At 49.1% G+C, this 20,155-nt stretch overlaps 1 protein-coding gene across 3 annotated transcripts in view; it reads right to left on the bottom strand.

The window, feature by feature from the left end:
* Nucleotides 6,826–20,155, bottom strand: part of VPS53 (VPS53, GARP complex subunit) — a 149,421-nt gene continuing 136,091 nt past the window's right edge. For all 3 annotated transcript variants that reach the window (XM_003131813.4, XM_021067533.1, XM_021067534.1), the window contains 3 exons: nt 12,086–12,223; nt 10,314–10,418; nt 6,826–9,867 (listed from right to left, as the gene is read on the bottom strand). In XM_003131813.4, coding sequence (XP_003131861.1) covers nt 9,697–9,867; nt 10,314–10,418; nt 12,086–12,223 — 414 coding nt within the window. In that variant the 3' untranslated portion in view covers nt 6,826–9,696. The remainder of the gene's footprint in view (nt 9,868–10,313; nt 10,419–12,085; nt 12,224–20,155) is intronic.

Here is a 20,155-nt window from a genome sequence, read left to right as displayed (position 1 = left end):
CTTTAATCTTTTAAATGAGAACTGAATGATTTTGGGAGTAGCCTACAAGACGGAGAGCACAAGTGAGCAAAGATATTTACAGAAAAGTTTTCACTGGTGATGTATTTCTAACTGCCAAAAAGTAGAAACCTATCTGTGTACTGATAGGAAACTGGGCAAGTAAATGATGATGTATAAGCATAGCTGAATTATAAAACACCATGCAGGGAGTTTCTGCCGTGGCACAATGGATAAAGGATCTGGTGCTGCGGCAGCTGCAGCATAGGTTGCAGCAGCAGCTTCCATTCAATCCCTGGCCCAGGAACATCCATATGCTGCAGGTGCAGCCGTTAAAAGAAAGAAGAAAAATATGATGCATCCTTAAAAAGAATGCATGGCTCTATAACACTGATCAAAAGGATGTCCAAGATTTATTGTTTAAAAATATGTGGAGTTCCGTTGTGGGCTCAGCAGTAATGAACCTGACTACTATCCATGGGGACAGGGTTCGATCCCTGGCCTCTCTCAGTGAGTTAAGGATCCAGTATTGCTGTGAGCTCTGGTATAGGTCACAGACGGGGCTTGGATGTGGCATTGCTGTGGCTGTGGTGTAGGCTGGCAGCTGCAGCTCCGATTTGACCCCTAGTCTGGGAACTTCCATATGCTGCAGTGCAGCCCTAAAAAGACCAAAAAAAAAAAAAAAAAAAAAAAAAAGAAAAAAGAAAGAAAAGGAAAAAAAAAAAGAAATGTACTCAATATTAATTTTGTTTGCTAAATGCCCTTTCCTTACTGTATAGACACACAGAAATTCTGGCAGGAGAGTGGAACTTTGGATAGACTTCCATATTGTTTAAACTTATTAAATGAATATACTCATATTGTAGTTTAAAAATGAGTATCATTATTGCAATATTTTATAAGGTAAAGCAAATAGAAACAGCAGCGCAGAAATGCCCAGAACCATCGGCGTTAGCAGTCATGAGGAAGAGGAGGCCCGGGGGAGGGAGCCTTAAGCCAGCTCCTTCGCAGAAACCCTCAGAGCAAAGAGGAACTCGGTGGGCCCAGCCAGGAGGCCACAGAGAAGGGCTTCCTCCTGCAGGAGGCCCACCTCCCAGGCCTGACTGGGACTGCGAGGCTTCTTGCTGGGGCAAGTTACATTTCCTCCTGGTTTTGTATAATCACTAGGAAGAGTGTTTAGGATTAACCAACCACATTGGTTGACAAAGAGAGTTGTCAAGGATGTCTGACTCTTAAGGCGGAGGCTGAGGAACTGGGAAAGGCAGGTGGTGCCCTGGAGAGATGGGGATTTCGGGAAGGGAGCCGAGCTTACCCAGAGATGCTCCGTGGCAGCTCAGGACGGGACATGCAAGTGGACTGGGGTCGGCTGAGGGGCAGGGCACGTGCTCAAAAGCTGAGAGTGCTCAGAAGGCACAGCTGATGGTGATGCTGTGATGGGCAGAGAGCTTCTCTGAAGGAGTCCGCAGGGAAAACCCCAGGGGGGCTGACCTTGGGGCCTGCCCGTGGTCAAGTTCAGAAGGAAAGAAGAGGAGTTCCCGTCGTGGCTCAGTGGTTAACGAATCCGACTAAGAACCATGAGGTTGCAGGTTCCATCCCTGCCCTTGCTCAGTGGGTTAAGGATCTGGCGTTGCTGTGGCTCTGGTGTAGGCCGGAAGCTGCAGCTCCCATTCGACCCCTAGCCTGGGAATCTCCATATGGCAAAAAGACTCCCTCCCCTCAAAAAAAAGAAGAAGAAGAAGGAAAGAAGAGTCAGTGAGAGACCAAGAAGTATGGGAGCTGGGAAAGCAAGGCATTGAAGGAGTGAGGGGAGAATTCCTGGGGGAGGGAAGGGACTCAGGCAAATGAACGCAGAGAGCAAAGAGAATAAACGTTTGGCAAGAGGATCAAACTTCCAGAGAAGTTTCTGGAAGGTCGTTGAGATGGATGTGAAACAAGAGGGAATGCCTATGGGGGATGGAGGTGGCGACTGTAACCTCTTGTTTGAAATGGTCACAGAGGCAACAAGAGAAGCGGCACCCGGCCTGCCCGGGGAGGGGGCGGCGGGATGCAGGAGAGCGTGGAAGGCCCTGCTCACATCTGCAGGCAGAGAGGAGAGGGGACACGCTCCGAGAAACGGGGGTTAGGGTACGTGTGGCCGGGAGACCCCAGAGTAGGCCGGCGGCGAGTGGGAAGGGGGACTGTTCAGGGTGGCTGAGATTTTGCCTGTCTCCTTTCACAGCGGGGGGCAAGCTTGGGACTGGAACTTTTGAGCCTTGGCTTCCCAAATGTCAAATGAGGGAATTTGATCAAAGCTCTGAAAACAAACCCACAGAGCACCCAATGCTGATGCTCCAATTCAGGACCTCCCAACTCGAGAGCTGGGCCTTGGCCAGAGCACACAGCAAAGGCCCACACGGATCCCCGAAGCCCTGGGCAGAAGGCGGGCCCGAGGCGGCACAGCTGGGACCCATCGCTTCTGGTCCCAGGAGCCTCTGGGGTTGGATCCCGCCTTGGATCCCGAGTTGCTGTGGCTGCGGTGTAGGCTGGCAGCTGTAGCTTTGAGTGAACCCCTAGCTTGGACAATTCCATGTGCTGCACTGCAGCCCTAAAAAAGAGAAAAAAAAAAAAAAAAAAAGAATGCATATTTTAAGCCTATTCTAAAAACTGGCACAAATGTAAGATATTACAGCTCTTTGGTGTGTTAATTTGTGCTGCCAGGGCTGTTGACATCCATGAGACCTCAGCATAAAGAATCCTTGTCACATCTGGGACTGGAAGAAGGGCTGCTTAAAACAAAATGATACTGTTTGCAAATCCTTAGCTGAATTAAATAAAGATTTCTCTGTGTAACCAAAGAAAAACACGGAAACAAACCAGGTGCTGGGGTTGATGCATATAAATTGCCATCTATAACCTTAGCTTTAAAATGCTATTTACTGAGTTAGTTGCAATGTTCTCAATAACTTGCTTTGAGAGCTGTTTGAACTCACCCAATATATTAATAAAATGCTTTTTCTGTTTGTGGAGAGAGAGGGCCCCTTGTAAAGCTGGGTCTCATACATTTGAAAACGGCTGCTGTAGTGCAAAGGGCACGGCTGACACCAAAGCCTGGCTCCACCCCTCATGAGCCTCGCAGCCTTGGGCTCGTCCTTTGCCTCCAGATCCACATCTATAAACAGAGCTAATCATTCCTACTTAATAGGGATTTTGATCCAGTGAGCTATCTTAATCACCCAGGAGGCATTAAACAGTTCCCTCCCCACCCAATAGCACTGAGTGGCCTAGATCTCTCAGCCCCCCCCCCCGCCACATCATCAGATGTTATTTGCATGCCAGACGGTAGCTGTCACTAAGGCCCAGCGCTAAACCAACTGAGACTTTGAGGCCCATCAGCACCTCCTCTGAGACGGAGCCAGCTGGTCAGCTGAGGGCCCCAGCACTTGGGATCTGTTGAGAGCAGAGCCAGGGATCCAGGAGGGCGTGGGCACGAGGCTGTTCTCTTTACACTACACTGGCTACTTTGCCATTTGCCTGCGAAAGCGCTTTCAGGGTCTGTGAAGAATTCTGTGGAATGCCCTCTCCAGCAGCTGGCATGCTTCCCTCTGCCTGAGAAGGGTCTTCCCTCTCCATCAGCACAAAGCAGAGGAGCGGGAGAGGCTGGAGCTTCTCTCCACTCTTTCATCTGGAACCCCTGAGAGCAGCGGCCCACTTGGTTCATCCTTTTCTGGGCCCCAGAAGTAAGGGGGAATTTTGTTGAGAAGCTGTTTTTGATTTCTCACTTGTTGAAAAATTACCGCAAACAGGAGGAGGCAAGGCGATGGGGCAGATTCCATTTGATTTGCTGAGCACAGGCTACTAGAGCGCTCAGATTAAGTCATAGCGTTTGCTCCTGACACTGCTTTTCCTTTATATCACCCCATCGCCCAGCGTTCTCTGTATGCACATCCCCAAAGGGGACTGAAAGAGCCAGGTGGGTACTTCTCAGCTGAGTACAGGGATTCCGCTGGCCTAGGGAAAGGTCTAAACTCCTCTGAAAGGCAACTGTGAGGTAATCCAAATAGCTGGTGAACGTCGGGCTTCCCTGTAGGGACTGCTTGTCCCAAGATAAGCTCACTTAGAGGTTTTCGAGCATTGATGGTCAAGGCGGGGAGAAAAGGAGTGCAGGCCAGAATTTTGTCCCTGCTGAGGAATGGCCAGTTGAAATCAGTCGTGCGGCTATCAGACACCACACCTAAAGACATTTTGGGGGAAGGAAGCCTTTGGCAATCCTCATTCGCATTCAGAGGAAACAGACCACATTCTCCCTAACAGGCGGCCCTGCCCACACCCCTGGGGAGGGAGGAAGTGCTTTCCTCAGTGTCTGCAGGTCTAGCCCTGGATGCTAGGGACAAAGCAGCCGCCAGTGCAAGGGGAACAGAGAATGAAGAGTCTTCTAAAACGCTGGACTAGGATGGCTATCACAGCCATGACCAAAAAAGGCGAAGGTTGGATATTCGGGTGCTCGCCTCAGACGCAGCCTGCACCCGCGGCAGGCTGTGTGGTCACCTGGCCATCCTGTTTGAGTAAGTCCAGGGCCAAAGCAACCCCTGTGGCCACCTGCCATCCGGTCAGGTCAGCCACTTGTGGGTCAGGTCTTTCGAGGGATGATGACTCACATTTCACCCAGCCTCGCGGCTTACAGAGCGGGTGCACACAACGGGCTCTTGTGTGACCTCCACTGCCCTGTTCATTTTACCCTCCTTCCACAGAGACTGAAAACTGCTTTTGTTTCAGATGGACACATTCCTCATGTCCCACTGCTTACCTGGTCATGCAGGTGAGAAGGGAGCGAGAACCTGGCAGTAAGCCATCCGGCAGTGCGCTTCTGGGTGGGCTCTATGGAAATGTTCCTTTTCTCAACAGATTGATCTCTGGTGACGCTTTTAAAGTCGGGAGCTGGTGAAAATAAAGAATGAGTACTAGGGAATGATCTCGAAGACAACCTAATGGAAGGGCTGCCTCGGCTGAGGGAACATCAGACTTCCCCAGAGGTTCACTGCACAATGCCCCCCACCCCAGCTGTTCGGGAGACGGGATGAGCTTATGTGCACAGGACAGAAGGCCTCTGGCCGAAGCTCACAGCCGCGGGCTGCGAATGGAACAGCGAGGCGGAGAAGGGAAAGTCAGTGGGATGGAAATTCGAAGCACAGGGAACATTCCGGATCAGAAGCAGAAGGCTTTATACATGTTTGCAGTGGGCTCCCACTCCGGCTGGACACGCCGGGGCCTTGCTGGGCAATGGCGTATTCTGTTTTCGCGCTGCCTCCTGAGGCTGTCGGGGAATAGGGACATTGTCACCTGGGAGACGGGCGAAGGCTGAGTGGGAAGCCCGATCACGGGCGGGCCTGGCAATTCTTTCCTATGGCCCGTTCTGTTTTCTGTCAACAGCAAGGAAATACATCCTAGCAAATGACATCCAGTAATGCTTTAATTAACTGTAGTACTTTATGCTCCAATATGCATCAAGAAATCACTTCCAGATGGGGAAAATGAACGGTATTTGCACACAAAAGCAATCCCTTTTTTAAGGACATTGATACCTCTCAAGGGCACAGAACCCTGAGGGTCCAAGGGGCTTATCTATTTAGATAAATATTAGAAGAGACTGGAAACTTTACTAAGTAACCCAACAGTACTCTTTCTGGAGCCGCACTTGTGGCATGTGGAGGCTCCCAGGCTAGGGGTCAAATGGGAACTGTAGCTGCCGGCCTACACTACAGCCACAGCAATGCCAGATCCAAGCTGCGCCTGCGACCTACACCACAGCCTATGGCAACGCCGGATCCTTGACCCACTAAGCGAGGCCAGGGATTGAACCCACAACCTTTTGGTTCCTAGTCGGATTCGTTTCCGCTGCGCCACGACGGGAACTCTGGCCCTGCCGTTTTGGTAGGCATCACCCAATCTGTTGAGGAGCTGAATAGAAACAGGCAGAGGAAGACAGTTCGCATAGGGAAATGTGTGCCAGACTGATTTATGTGCACATGTGTCTTCTGTCTGCAGAATGGGACTTACATCATCGACTCCCCCACTTCTAGGACTTGGATTCTCAGGTGTTGGGGCTCAGACTGGAACATTCTCGGGTCTCCAGCTTAGAGAGGGCTGATCACCTCTGGTCTTCTCAGACTTTGTAATTGTGTGAGCCATTTTATTATAATAAATTTCTTTGTATATGTAAAAAAAAAAAAAAGTACTCTTTCTGCATGCCAGCTTACATGTGTCCACGTTTCCAGGGCCACTGTTTAAAGGGCCCAATGCAGTTCTACAGATTTTATTTTTTGTGATCGGACTTGGAGGAGACAAGGAGTGTGAAACACCTGCATTTACCCTCAAGCAAGCTAGTTATTTTGGAGATTTCTGGTCCTACGGAGAGGAATTACATTTCTGTGAAAATTTGGCATTTTCCCTAGTGTTCTGTAAACAAGGGACCAGAGTTCCTTGTCCAATGGCAATTCGGGATGGGCCGTGTCACATCCCCTGTGCCCTGCCTGCCCGGCCACTGTCATGTTGCTCTTTGGACGTCTGCTTCCAGTCCTGTTTGGTCTGTGCCAAGGAGCCGCCCTAGGCACGAAAAAGTGGGCATGCTTTTCTGGGTGGTGGGCAAGGCTGGTGCTGGGTGCTGGTGCTTTGTTCTTCAAGAGAGGGAGGCATGGCCATAGCAGCTTTCATTCCAGAACTGCACTCGGAGGTCAAGACCCCTTGTCCGGGGTGGCTTCCTCGTCACCGTTAGGAACCAAACAAAACATTCTCCAGCCTGGGCACCTCCAGCCAGCTCTCAGGAAGTTGTCCATAGTAAAGACAGGAGGGAAATTTTTATTGATTATAAATTACCAATATTTATTTTAACCCCATAAGGTGACTTCAAAGTTTTTTTTAAGGGGAAAGAGAAAGTGGTGCAGGGGCGGCGGGGGGGGGGCACAAAACTGGTCGGACATCTAATTCAGCTGAGAACAGAGTTGTCAGCCACCGTTTTTATAAATGCGTTCTTTTTTCTGTATTACTGCAAAGCGACAGTAGTAAACAAACCTTCTGTTTCGGGCTCAGTCATCGAAACAAGAATCCTCGTCAGTATGGGGACAGCACAATGTCCGCCACGGTCCCTGCCATCAACACGATTCAAAAAGAAAGCAGCTGGAAATCAGCCCAAACACCCTTCCCACTTGGGTACGAGCTCAGCTGGACAGTTATTACACTTGCTCCGAGGCAGGAGAAAATACCCATTTATGAAGATGTGCTACAGGAACCCCTCCATAAAGCAAATTCTGTTACAACGGCTCTTCACAAGGAGTCAACAGGAGAATCACCTACGGCACGTGTAAATCTACAGGTGGGCCCCACTCCGGACTGAGGGACTCACAATCTCCAGGCACCTGACGCAGACCCCCAGCTGAGAAGCACACGCTGTCTGTTCAGGACGCGAACACAGCGCTCAGAGCCCGTCAACAGGACACTGCACATAACTCCTACTGACATCTGTTGGCTCCTCGGAGATCACTGACAGTGTAATAAATCAAGAAAGCAACTTCCTGGGCAGGGATCACCACGGGGGTGGGGGTGGGGGGGGGACAGTGGCTTGACATCTCAATGCCATTATGGAGACGTCCAGAAAATGACTCCTCGTGAACGAGCCGCAGAGAGAAGTGTGGACCTGTAAACACGGAGAGTGACAGGAATCAGGTGTGGGAGCCCGCGGGCCTCTCCAGCCACCAGGTCGATGACAGACGGCAGAGGCAGCTGTCTGGAGCTGGGCCCTCGCCCCTTCTCCTTCAAGGGCGGGAGAAGAACGGTCTCAGTCCGCGCGGGCTGGACAAGCTCACCAGGGTGGAGGGCACTTTATCCAGCGAGCTGCCCGGGGCTGCCCCCGCCTCCCTGCCCATCCTGCCTGCCTCTTTTTAGCATCTTTTCCTAACAGGGCTCAGCTGAAGGCAAGACCTCTCTCTTCCGCCACCTACTTTTCCCAGTGTTCTTAAGTTTGAGATGCTCAACCTGTGAGAGTCACAGGCCGGAAGCTGATAAAAGAAACCAGGCCCAGGTTCCAAGTTGGGGCGGACGAGGCCGATGGGGAGGAAAGGGGACGGTGCCGGGTGGTGACACAGGGAAGACAAGAAGGGGAGAGACGACCGATGCTCCTGGTCAGATCTCCAAACCTTAAAGCCCCCTGCTGTCTGGCTGTCACAAGTTTCATGGATTTCCAGGAAACTGCATCCTGAAAATCCTTTCCAGAGTTATCATCTCACATCCTAATGTGATCCTGAGACCTGCTCGCGCACGCCTACCTCCTCACCTCTCTCCCCACCCGGCCCACAAACTGTTCCGAGCCCCGGGACAAACGCTGACACCAACAGCAGCCGCCGCAGGCCGTGATCACAGTTAACCGAGGCCTGGTTTCCGGTGAACCAGGTGAGCCAGGACAACCACACTGCCTGTTCTTGGGACACAGGGGGCTGAGGCAGCTCTGAAGGACAGTTCTCTTCTGCAAAGCAGTGCGGGCCAGGGGCCCGCGGAGGACACGGCAGATGGGCCGGGGTGTGTGTGGGCTGGGCCAGGCTCTGAGGACGTGTTTGAAATCAGTATTCTCATCCTCAGGCATCAGGGACCCAGGTTCTTTCTCATTAGTGATAAAGTAACATGTCGGCTGGGGCTGCGCCTCATCTTTGCTGTTTCAGATGATTCTGGAAAGTACTCTGGATTTGAAGATGGCAGTAAGGGGATTAGAGGATCAGGCCTCTTAGGCTTTTTCTTAGAGTTTTATCTGAGGAGAAAGCCTCGGATGGGTTTGCTGGGAAAGCTTCCTGGTTTCCCTTCACAGATGCCATCCCTTCCCTGGAAGCCAGTCAGGAGCAGGGAGGGAGTAAATAAAAAAATAAAAAGAAAAAAGAAAATGTGTTTATGTTACGCAGCGAGTGGGCCAAACAGAACCCTCTCTCGGAGTGGGAGGGGGTCTGCCCCGGCCCTGGCAGGAGCCCCACAGCGGGGACAGCTGTGCCATCCTCCTGGGCAGGCGGTCTCGGGGGAGCCCTCCGCATACAGAGGGCAGCGGAGGTGAACACAGGGTAACTCGGCCAAGTCAGGAGAAGGGCCAGAAGCACACATACCAGGAACCTGGGATTCACACACAAGAGGCCTCCTGCTTCCACCGTCTCGGCAAAGGAAGGCTCGTTTCCCACGGCTGTCACCTGTCACTTCATAACTCGGCTCCTGGAGCCAAGCTCAGAGTTCATCTCTTAGGAGTCTGGTCCCAGAGGTGGCCTCAAATCACAGCAGGCGGAGAGGAGGGTTGAGGTCCTCCCACGCTTTGGGGACAGAGGCATGGAAGGGAACAGAGCCACACGCCTGAGGGTCTGACCGAGAGGCGAGGCTGCAGAGCCCATGACACCTGGACCAGTCCAGAGTGGCCAGGGGACGGCGAGGGACGCCCAGGGACCTTTCACCCACTGCCGCCTCGGCGACCGGAATCAGAGGCCGCCTCCATCGCCTTTTTCTTATCTGGCCCTGACTGGGCTCTGCAGTTAGGCCAGGAATTGAGACAGAGCACGGGGGGGACACATTAATGACCCACATGTCCCAGGGACTTTCCAGGCTGATGATCTGGGAGTCGGGGGAGCCCGGGAGGGGAGGGGGCTTCTGGGCACCTGGGTGCTGGGGGTCACCGGCCAAGGGGGAAAGTGCCCCTTGGCTCCCCTACAGTCGCTTTTTAATTAGTTTCTCCAGTTTGCGGATGCGAGAGGATTCCTGTTCTGGAGTCGGAGCCAGGAGGGACAGAGAGCTGGAGCCCTCGGGCCCGGAGGGCGGGGTGGGGAGCCGCTGGCGGAAGAGCTCCAGCGTGCTGCTCTGCTCGCTCCTCTTCAGCCCCTGCGGTCGAGAGAAAGGAGGGTGACAGTCAGGGCTGGCCCTGGTGGGGGTGGGGGCGTGAGGGCAAGGGTGACGGTCAAGGCTTGGGGGGCGGGGGCCGAGAGCAAGGGTGGGCCAAGCGAACTATCACGGAGGCTCTGCAGACAGACTCCCTGCCGGGGGCTGAGGACCGCTTTCCTCAGGGGAGCTCCTGGCCTGGGAGAGAAGCAGAGGAGGATGGAGAGGAAGTCGGAGAGGAGAGAAAGAAGGGGGTGAGGGCAGCAGCCGGCGGGAGGTTCCCCTTCGCTCTGTCGGGCACGAAGGGGCCATCAGAACGGGGACAGTCACATGTCTGGGATCCTCCTCCCTCTCAAGAGGAGAACTGCGTTCACGGGCCAGGCCAGGCCCAGGGCCCACATCCCGGCGCTGGTTAACCAGTGTTGAGTGTGAGAAAACTGTGCGCCAACCTTCATGTCCAGGATCTTCTGGAAGGTCTCTGTGTTGCAGTCCGTCAGGAGCTTGATGTAGTTGTCCACAAACACCACCAGCGGCTCGTGAGGGGCCATCACCACCTACCAAGGCAGAGGGAGAGAGTGGGCCCGCTGGGAACGCTCACGGCAGGCCGGGACCACGTGGCCTCACGGCAAGCCCATCACAACACGGACTCTGCACCGTCTCCTTAAGCAGCAGCCACAGCCCCAAACCCAGAAACGTCCCGATGGCCTGTTTCATCTTGACGATCAGTTAGAGCGATGTCTCCTAAATTTGCTAAATCATAAAGGTCACCTGCACGGGTCTTTATATGCAGATTCCTATGTCTCTTCTCTGAACATGCTAATTCAGAGGCCCAGGTGGGTTCCCAGGTGACTTTTTAAAGTATCAGGACCAGAGGAAACACATTATTGGAGGGTTCCCAGTTTGAGACATGTCATGGCTTCCTGACCCCTCTTCCTTTTGTCCTGCTGTATGACTGTTCCTGAGGGATGGGCAGCCAAAGGAACTGATTTAAGTGTATTTTCTTCTTTTTTGGCTGCCCCGTGGCATATGGAGTTCCCAGGGATCAGATTGGAGCCACTGTTAATGGCAATCCTTAAACCACTGTGCTGGGCTGGGGATCGAACCCACGTCCTAGCGCTCCCAAGATTCCACCAATCCCCTTGCACCACAGCGGGAACTCCTTAATTGGATTTTCTCAAAAACAAAAAACCTGAGAACAGCCTCACTGTTTTCAAGACTTAAAATCTGAAACTTCATTTATGACACCCAATTAATGCACCAACAGCAAGAAAACAATGGCACCACGACCCTCCCATTCATTTCCATTTGGTTTGAACTGTGCCATTTGATTTTCTTCCTTCAGCAGAATGGTTCCATTTTGAATTTCTGAGACTGCAGCTCAGAGTGGCAAGGAGTAGCTGACTCAAAAATTCTCTCCAAAGCCTATTCTCCCCTCTGGTGAGTAAACCAGCTGGAGAGAAACGATCAGGCTGCTTCTAGTTTGCTCAGGCCCTAAGCCTGAGGCGTGGGCAGGTCCCTTCCCTGGTCCCACCCACGTCTAGAGCCTGGCGCTGCGCTGCTGCTGCTGCTGCTGCTGCTTTTCATCCTGCCACTGTTTGAGTCATTCTGTTTGGAGACAGACCTCAAGAGCCAGCAGGCGCTGGATCTCTAGGAGAGTCCCCTGACAGGTCCGCGTGTGCTCTTCCCGGCAGGCCCCCTCTCCCCGCAACAAGACCAGGTGGAAATCAGAAGCGGGTGTTCAAGGCTTCAGACATGCTCAGCATCACCCTGCCTAGACTTTGCTAAATGGGGCTTCAGCAAACACATCTGCTGATGAGACTCAGTTACTGCAGCATCTGCTTGGAGTTCTTGTGAAGTGCCAGCCAAAGAGGCTTCTGTGGAAGGGAAGGAACGGATAGCTGGGCAGGAAATTTCTGCTAAGAAGGGGACTTACACCCAGACTCACAGGACCGCCCCCCCCCAAACCTCCAATCTGGGCCGAAGCTTCTTACACGAAAATCGCATCACAATGAAGAATTCATTTGTCGGAGAGACTCACCGACCCCCCAGGAACGGTCCACTGACTTTCAACACTATCTGGGGAGACCGAAGTTGACTCCAGCCAAAGAATGTGGACCATCTTTTGGGACTGGCGGGGATGGGCCCTAACCTGTGCTTTCGAGAACAGTACTTAGGACTGGGCGGACTACGTCAGCAGGTAAGCAGCAGAGGCGGGCCCCACCTTGAGGATCATCTCGGCACGGGTCATGCCCTTGACCACAATCTTGGTGTAGCTGGCCGGGGCCTTCCGCACCACCTGCGAGCCGATGGACGGCAGGTCGAGCAGGACCATCTTCAGGGAGTGGGTGTCCAGCAGCAGCTGAGGGAACAGAGCAGAATCGTACCAGCCCCTTCTACGGACACAGCAGCCGGCACACGCACGCCCATGGACCACCGTTTCCTGACTTGCAACGTGATACATTCTCGTTGGAGGAAATGTGGAAAATAAACACATATAAGAGGAGAACCATGAGTGATAATTACCATTCCCTGGGGGAAAAAATACAGTAAGAAGCCACACGTCAATGCGGGTTTTTGAATTCAATTTCCCAACGTGGCAGTCTTTTTAAAAAATCATGAGTTTGAACGGCTATACAGTACTCCTTGGGGTGTGGGTGCGTGCGTGTAACTTAACCACCCCCTATGTATTTAACCACCCCCTATACTGTTCCTAGACTTTTATTATTATAAATAATGAATGCTGTGATGAACCTAATCCTAGGCCTATCAATGGCATTTCTCTAGGGGACAGATCAAAGGATAAGGACAGTAGGGACATTTGTAGGTTCTTTTCTTTTTAATAATGATTTTTATTTTTTCCATTATAGCTGGTTTACAGTGCTCTGTCAGTTTTCTACTGTACAGCATGATGACCCAGTCACACATATGTACACATTCTTTTTTCTCACATTGTCATACTCCATCATAGACGACTAGATACAGTTCCCTGTGCTACAGAGCAAGATCTTATTGCTTATTCATCGTAAGTTTCCTGATACGTGAACAGCTTTCCAAGTGGAATGGACCTGTTTATCTCTCTGCTGGCAGGGCCGCATCCTCATCAGCACTGAAAACTGCCATAAAATTTTTGCTTATTCAACAGGCAAAAGATGGTAACTCCATACTGCTGTATTGTGGGTTTCTCTGGATGCTGGTGAGGATGTAGGAGAGTGAGTCAAATTTAAATATCAGTATCTTGGCAACAATGTGCCTTTTTCCCGGTGTTCTCCTGGAGGCCAATTCTTGGAAGGCGATCAACTTTCCTGCCTGGCCGCCCACTGCAGGCAGCGCAATGGCTCACACACATAGGCCTGCCGAGAGGTGTAGAACAGAATCACACGCCCACCAACCAGACCCAGGGAGCGGTGGGGTGACAGTCCCACCGCCGGCACCACAACTCAATGTGATGTTTGGGACAAGGCTTGCTCTATCTGCCACTGCCCAATCCTCTCAGAAAGCTTTTCATAATTATCTCAAGTGGGGACGGAAAGGGATCCCTTCAGGCCCTGTGACACTGTGCGCTCTCGTCTCCCTGCACTTTGCTAAGGACAGGAGCATTCAGGACGAAAAGTAAGATAAACCTGCTAATGAGAGACACTATTAACTTCATGGGCGTGGTGATTATAATTTTGACAATGGCGTATAAATTTGGAGAAGATAGCCATGTTTTACGTGGCATCAACTTCGAGGGAAATACTGCTCTTAGAAAAGGGTGAGGTACTGATGAACCGATTCTAAGTTTACATGGAGAGGCGGAAGAAGATCCAGAACAGCCAACACGGAACGGAAGGAGAAGAACAGGGCTGGAGGGCTGACACTACCGACTTCAGAACTTATTATAAGGTTGCAGCCATCAAGGCAGGGTAGTGTTGGTCAAAGAGCAGACAAATAGATCCATGGGGCAGGACAGAGGACCTAGAAACAAGCCCACACAAACGTGCTCAGCTGACGATTCACAAAGGAACCATTTCAATGGGGCAAAGACAGTCTTTCTGACAAAGGGTGCTGGAACAATGGGACAGCCATGTGCAAAAAAATCAAAATCAAGATAAAGCGGAATCTAGACTCAGACCATACGCCCTTCACAAAAACTAGCTCAAAATGAGTATACACTGCCTGAGGCCCCCACGAAGAGCCTGGCATCAGAGCACCTCCCAGAGGCCCACTGGAAATGATCACTGTTTACACATGCCTCTCCAAAAAAAAAAAAAAAAAAAAAAAAGGATGCTCACTTCCATGCAGATGAAAAACCTAGATATTAAAAGAGAAACTTTACTAAGAAAACAGATAACTTTTGAAGGGAAGAATGTGAGACACAGGAAAGATGGAAAAATCCACTTTAAAATAAGCATATCAAAAGACACATAAAATAAAAAACAAAAAAAAAACCCCCAAAAACCCATAAATCAGGAGAGGACAGCTGCAATACCGCCAAAGGGATAATATTCAGAACACATAATAATTCCTGAAAATCAGTAAGAAAAGAGACCAGCAACAATTACAACAGTAGGGCAAAGATCTGAAGAGGCAGCTCACAAAAGTGGAAACTCAAGTGCTCACCGGCACGAGAAAAGTTACTTCAGCTTATTAGTAATTCTTCAGTAAATGCCAATCAAAACCACAACTGTGTCCCGCTTCATGCTCATCAGAAAGGCAAAAGTTAGAAAGCTGAAAATACCAAGTGTTGGAATGCCTATGGCGCAATGAAACTCAAACTCAGGATGAAAGCATAAACGGGTTAAGGCTCTTTGGGGGAAAGTCAGCACTACTTCCTTACTGGAAGAGGTACACGACCCCGTACCACAGCATTCGTGTCCTTTAGAGAAATTCTTGCCCATGGAAAAAAGTGTTTCCTACACCCACTAGCTATAAAAGCAAAAAACTGGAAACAACCTGAATGCCCATCCACAGCAGATTGGATAAACAACTGGTGGTTTCTTCACGCAGTGCAATATGATACTGAAGTCCCACTGAGCGACCTCAAACATCCTATATCAACAGAGATGAATCGCAGAAAACATTATGTTGGGCAAAAAAAGCAAGTGGGGAAATGATATGTATAGTACCGTTTATACAAAGACTAAAAATGCGCAGGGAGTTCCCATCACGGCGCAGCGGAAACAAATCTGACTAGGAACCATGAGGTTTTGGGTTCGAACCCTGGCCTCGCTGAGGGGGTTAAGAATCTGGCGTTGCCACGAGCTGAGGGGTAGGTCGCAGAAGTGTCTCGGATCCCGCGTTGCCGTGGCTGCCGCATAGGCCAGCAGCTGCAGTTTCGATGAGACCCCTAACCTGGGAACCTCCACAGGCTGCAGGTACAGTCCTAAGAGAAAAAAAGTTTAAAAATGTGCGAAACAAAGTTACCCACCGTTTGTGAATAGATACACATTTAACATCAAAACACCATCACAATGGCAACTACTCTGGGCAGAGAGGGAGGAGAAGGGCAGGGCAGGGTTCACTGGGGGCTTCGGCAATAACCGTAATGATTCGCTTTATAGTGAAAAGATCTAGAGCAAATGTGGGAACGTTAAGATTTGAATAAGCCGAGTGGGAAGCTGATACTTTTTTTTTTTTTTTTTAATTCTCTGTCCCATTGACTGACAGCTGCCTGATACTCTTGACATTATTTTCTATACTTTGATTGACTGGAACTCCTTCTTTCTTCTCTTCCCCCCAGTACGCTATTTGAGGCTTAGGGAGGATTCAACTTAATCTTCCGTGGAGCAAAAATTTCAGAGCCTCGTCAAAATCAAAGCCATTTGGACTTCCCTTTGTGGCTCAGTGGGTTAAGAACCCAACTAGTATCCATGAGGACGAGGGTTCGGTCCCTGGCCTTGCTCAGTGGGTTAAGGATCCAGTGGTTCAGGGAGCTGCAGTGTAGGTCACAGATGCGGCTTGGATCTGGTGTGGCTGTGGCTGTGGTGTAAGGCAGCAGCTATAGCTCCAATTTGACCCCCAGCCCAGGAACTTCATTTGCCGCAAATGCGGCTGTTTAAAAAAAAAAAAAAAAAAAAAATCAAAGTCATGTCTAGCATTATTTGCTAGCAGGAAAAAAAAGACTATATTTTAAAACATACGGCACTACTTCCTATTTGTTCTGTACTTTCTTCTTCCCAGAGATATATTATATGCGTAAATAATTGCAGTCTTAAGTGACAGGAAGAGTTTTGAATGAACCAGACACAACTTCTAATGTCTCCCATATTTTGAGAGATAGGACATTTTCAATCCCAGCCGGTCACAATAAAATTCTGTCCTCAACAGACAGCTGAGCAGATGGAAACCCTGGTTTCAGGTTTTACCAGAAGTAATGCAGTCGGAAAAGGCAAGAGCTAGTCTGATAGGCTTAGCAGCTGTCTGTGGGATGCGAAGGTGAAAGGCCCCATTTATCATGAAAATCTGCTGGGTTTCATCTTTGAAAATGGCTAAAAGTTCATTCCCTTAGGCATGAGGCATCGAGCAAGAGGTGGCCACCAGCCAAATTTGGATCAGCCTGAGACAATTTCTGGGGTTGGTGTGGCTCGTGTTGTTGATGGGCTCCTGGGGTGCTCGCTGGCCAGCATGCGATGCCTGGGAAAGGTCATCACTCAGCAGTGGAAAGGTCTGAGGTCTTTACTTCTTTTTCTTCTTTTCTGGCTGTACCTGTGGACGTTCCCAGGCGAGGGATCAAACCCATTCCATAAGCAGTGATCTGAGCCACTGCAGTGACAATGCGGGATCCTTGACCCACTGTGCCACAAGGGAGCTTCCCGAGGGCTTTACTTCTTAAAGAGCGCCTACAACTCTTAGGAGACAGCATGACAACCACAGGGATGGAAACCCTGAGCAGACGAGATAAAGGCACACTCTTAGAAGGTAAAGGACCCTATAGATTCTACAGAGTTCTCCAATGAGGTGGCAGGAAAGAGACAGTTTGAGATGTGAGGATGGATGGACCAAGGTGAGGACATGCCCTGTTTCCTTCTCTTTAAAAACTTAGGTATAAATTTCATACAATAAAGTACACAAAACCGAGTACACAGCTTGATGAACTTTTTACATGTGTATACATCCTACCGCCTAACTGAAGAATCAGGACATTTCTCCACTGACAGACGAATGGACAAAGAAGACGTGGTACATACATACAATGGAATTCTACTCAGCCATAAAAAGAATGAAATAATGCCATTTGCAGCAACATGGATGGACCTAGAGATTATCATACTAAGAGAAGTAAGTCCAAGACAAATACCATATGATATCACTTAGATGTGGAATCTAAAATATGATGCAAATGAACGTATTTATAACACAGACACAGACTCCCAGACATAGAAAACAAACTTAGGGTTACCAAAGGGGAAGAGGGTGGGGAAGGATAAATTAGGAGGTTGGGATTAGCAGATACCAACTACTATTTACAAACAACGAGGTCCTTCTGTAGAGCACAGGGAACTATATTCAATATCTTATAAGAACCTATAATGGAAAATGTGAAAAAGAACATATATACATATGTATATAAAACTGGATCGCTTTGCTGCACACCAGAAACACAACACTGTAAACCAATGGCTATACTTCGATTAACAAAACTAATAAATTAAAAAAATAAAACCAAAAAGACATAGGACATTTCTCACATCCCAGAAGGCTCCCCCAGGTTCTCCTCCAGTTAATGCTCTCCCTTCCTTCCCAACAGAGGTGACCCCTCTGCCTGCTATCACTCTGGACGGGTTGACTGCTCATTAACCTGCTACGAACATTCTTGCACATGCTGTTGGCGGCCCCACACTCTCACTTCTCCGGGCGGCATCTGTGACTAACGGTCACATCGTGGGGCAGGTGTCTGTTTGGCTTTAGTACTTTTATGTTAAGGACTCTCTGCCTAACCCAAGGTCATAAAACTATTCTCCTCCTACCCTCCAGAACTTTTGTTGTCTTATCTTTCACTTTCAGAGCTATAATCCACCTGAATTGATTTTTACAAAATTGAGATATAATTCATATACCATTCACCCTTTTACGAGTGTACTGTTCAGTGGCAGACATCGCATCACCCCACACATAAATTCCATGCCCTTGAGCCATCACATCTCCTTCCTCCCCCTCCCCTAGCCCTTGCCCACCATTAGTCTTACTTTCTGTCTTGTGGCTCTGCCTGGTCTGGATGTTTCACATAAAGAGATTCATACATGATGTGACCTTCTGTCTATGGATTCTTTCACTTGGCATAATGTTTTCAAGGTTCATCCACGGTGCAGCATGAGTAGCTACTTCATTCCCATTTACAGCTGAATAACATTCCCTTGTAAGATTATGCCACACTGTGTTTAGCCCTTCATCAAATGCTGAGCATCTGAGTTGTTTCTACTTTTTGGCTGTTAAGAACAACGCTGCTTTGAATATCTGTGTACAGTGTTTGTGTGGACATACGTTCCCAATTCTTTTGGGTTACATCTACGAGTGGGATAGCTGGGTTATATGGTAACGCTGTGCTTAACGTCTTGAGAAAATGCCACACCGTTTCCCGACATGGCTGCGGTGTTGTACATTTGCACCAGCAGTGTGTGAGCGTCTACCTTCTCCACACCCTGGCTGGACCTGAGGTGTGTGGTTCTGTACATGGTGTGCGGTTAGGTCAGGATTAATTTTTCTCCCATGTGGATATCTGATTACCTAGTACTGTTGACTGAGAAGATCTTCACTTTCCAACTGAATCACAGGGCCACTTTTGCTATAAATCAAGTGTCTATGTACGTGTGGGTCTATTTCTAACCTTGATTTTGTTTTGTTGGCCTCTCTGTCCCTGGGTGCTTAACTACCTTAGGATGCAAATAAGCCTTGATCTCGTGAGGTTCAAATCCTCCAACTCTGTTCTATTTCTTTAGTTATTTTCACTGTTCTTGCTCTTCTGCATTTCCATCCTACTTTTATTTACTTGTATTTATTTATTTAGGCCGTGCCCATAGCATGTGGAAGTTCCCAGGCCAGGGATCAAACCTGAGCCACAGCAGTAAACCGAGTCCCAGTAGTGACAATGCCACATCCTCAAAAACTAGCTCACCCGGGAACTCCCCCATCCAACTTTTTTTTTTTTTTTTTTTTGGTTTTTAGGGCTGCCCTTGAGGCATATTCCCAAGCTACAGGTCGAATTGGAGCTATAGCTACCAGCCTACACCACAGCCAGAGCAACACGCTATCCGAGCCTCATCTGCAACCTACACCACAGCTCACGGCCATGCTGGATTCTTTAACTCACTGAGTGAGGCCAGGGATTGAACCCAAATCCTCATGGATACTGGTTGGGTTTGTTACCGTTGAGCCACAACAGGAACTACCCCCCAATCCCATCCAACTTTTAGAATTGGCTTATCAATTTACATCTATACTCACACTCACCCTACCCCTGCTGAGATTTTATTGTATCTATAGCTTATTTTGGAAGAACTGACATTTTAAAAATATTGAGTCCTTTAATGTATGGACATGGGCTATCTTCAGTGTCTTCAATAGCTCTTAAGGTTGTATCATTTTCCGGGTAGAAGACCACCGCATTTTTTAATGCATATTCCTAGTTATTTAGTATCTCATTTTAAAAATTAATTTTCATTTTAAATTGCTTGTTGCTGATATGTACACATACTAAAAATAATGTAAACAGGAGTTCCTGTTGTGGCTCAGTGGCTAACGAATCTGACTAGGAACGATGAAGTTGCGAGTTTGATCCCTGGCCTTGCTCAGTGGGATAAAGATCCGGCGTTGCCGTGAGCTGTGGTGTAGGTTGCAGATGAGGCTCAGATCGCGCGGTGCTCTGGCTGTGGTGTAGGCCGGTGGCAACAGCTCTGATTAGACCCCCTAGCCTGGGAACCTCCATATGCTGCGGGTATGGCCCTAGAAAAGACAAAAAGAGGAAAAAAAGGTAAATAATGACCCCATATCCTGTACCCCTACTAAAGTTATATTCTAAAAGTTTGTAGATTCTTATGGATACTGTCATTCACAGTCATATTCTCTCTGAAATGTGAAAAATGACAGTTGTTTTTTCTGTTCTAATCTGTATAACTTTTATTTTTAAAAAAATTTATTTTATTTTTTTGCCTTATTGTTCTGCCTAGGACTTCAAGGGCAATGTGGGACAGAAATGGTGACAGCAGTCATCCTTGTCTTAACTCTTAATGTTGATAGAAATTAGTTCTGTATTTGACCATTTAGTATGATGTTTATGGCAATTTTTTTTTCTGTTAACTGATTCATTTCTCTTAAA

This window comes from Sus scrofa, chromosome 12 (assembly GCF_000003025.6).
Source record: "Sus scrofa isolate TJ Tabasco breed Duroc chromosome 12, Sscrofa11.1, whole genome shotgun sequence".
Lineage (NCBI taxonomy): Eukaryota > Metazoa > Chordata > Mammalia > Artiodactyla > Suidae > Sus > Sus scrofa.
Note: the sequence above shows the minus strand (reverse complement) of the source record. Positions and strands in the feature narration are given on the sequence as shown.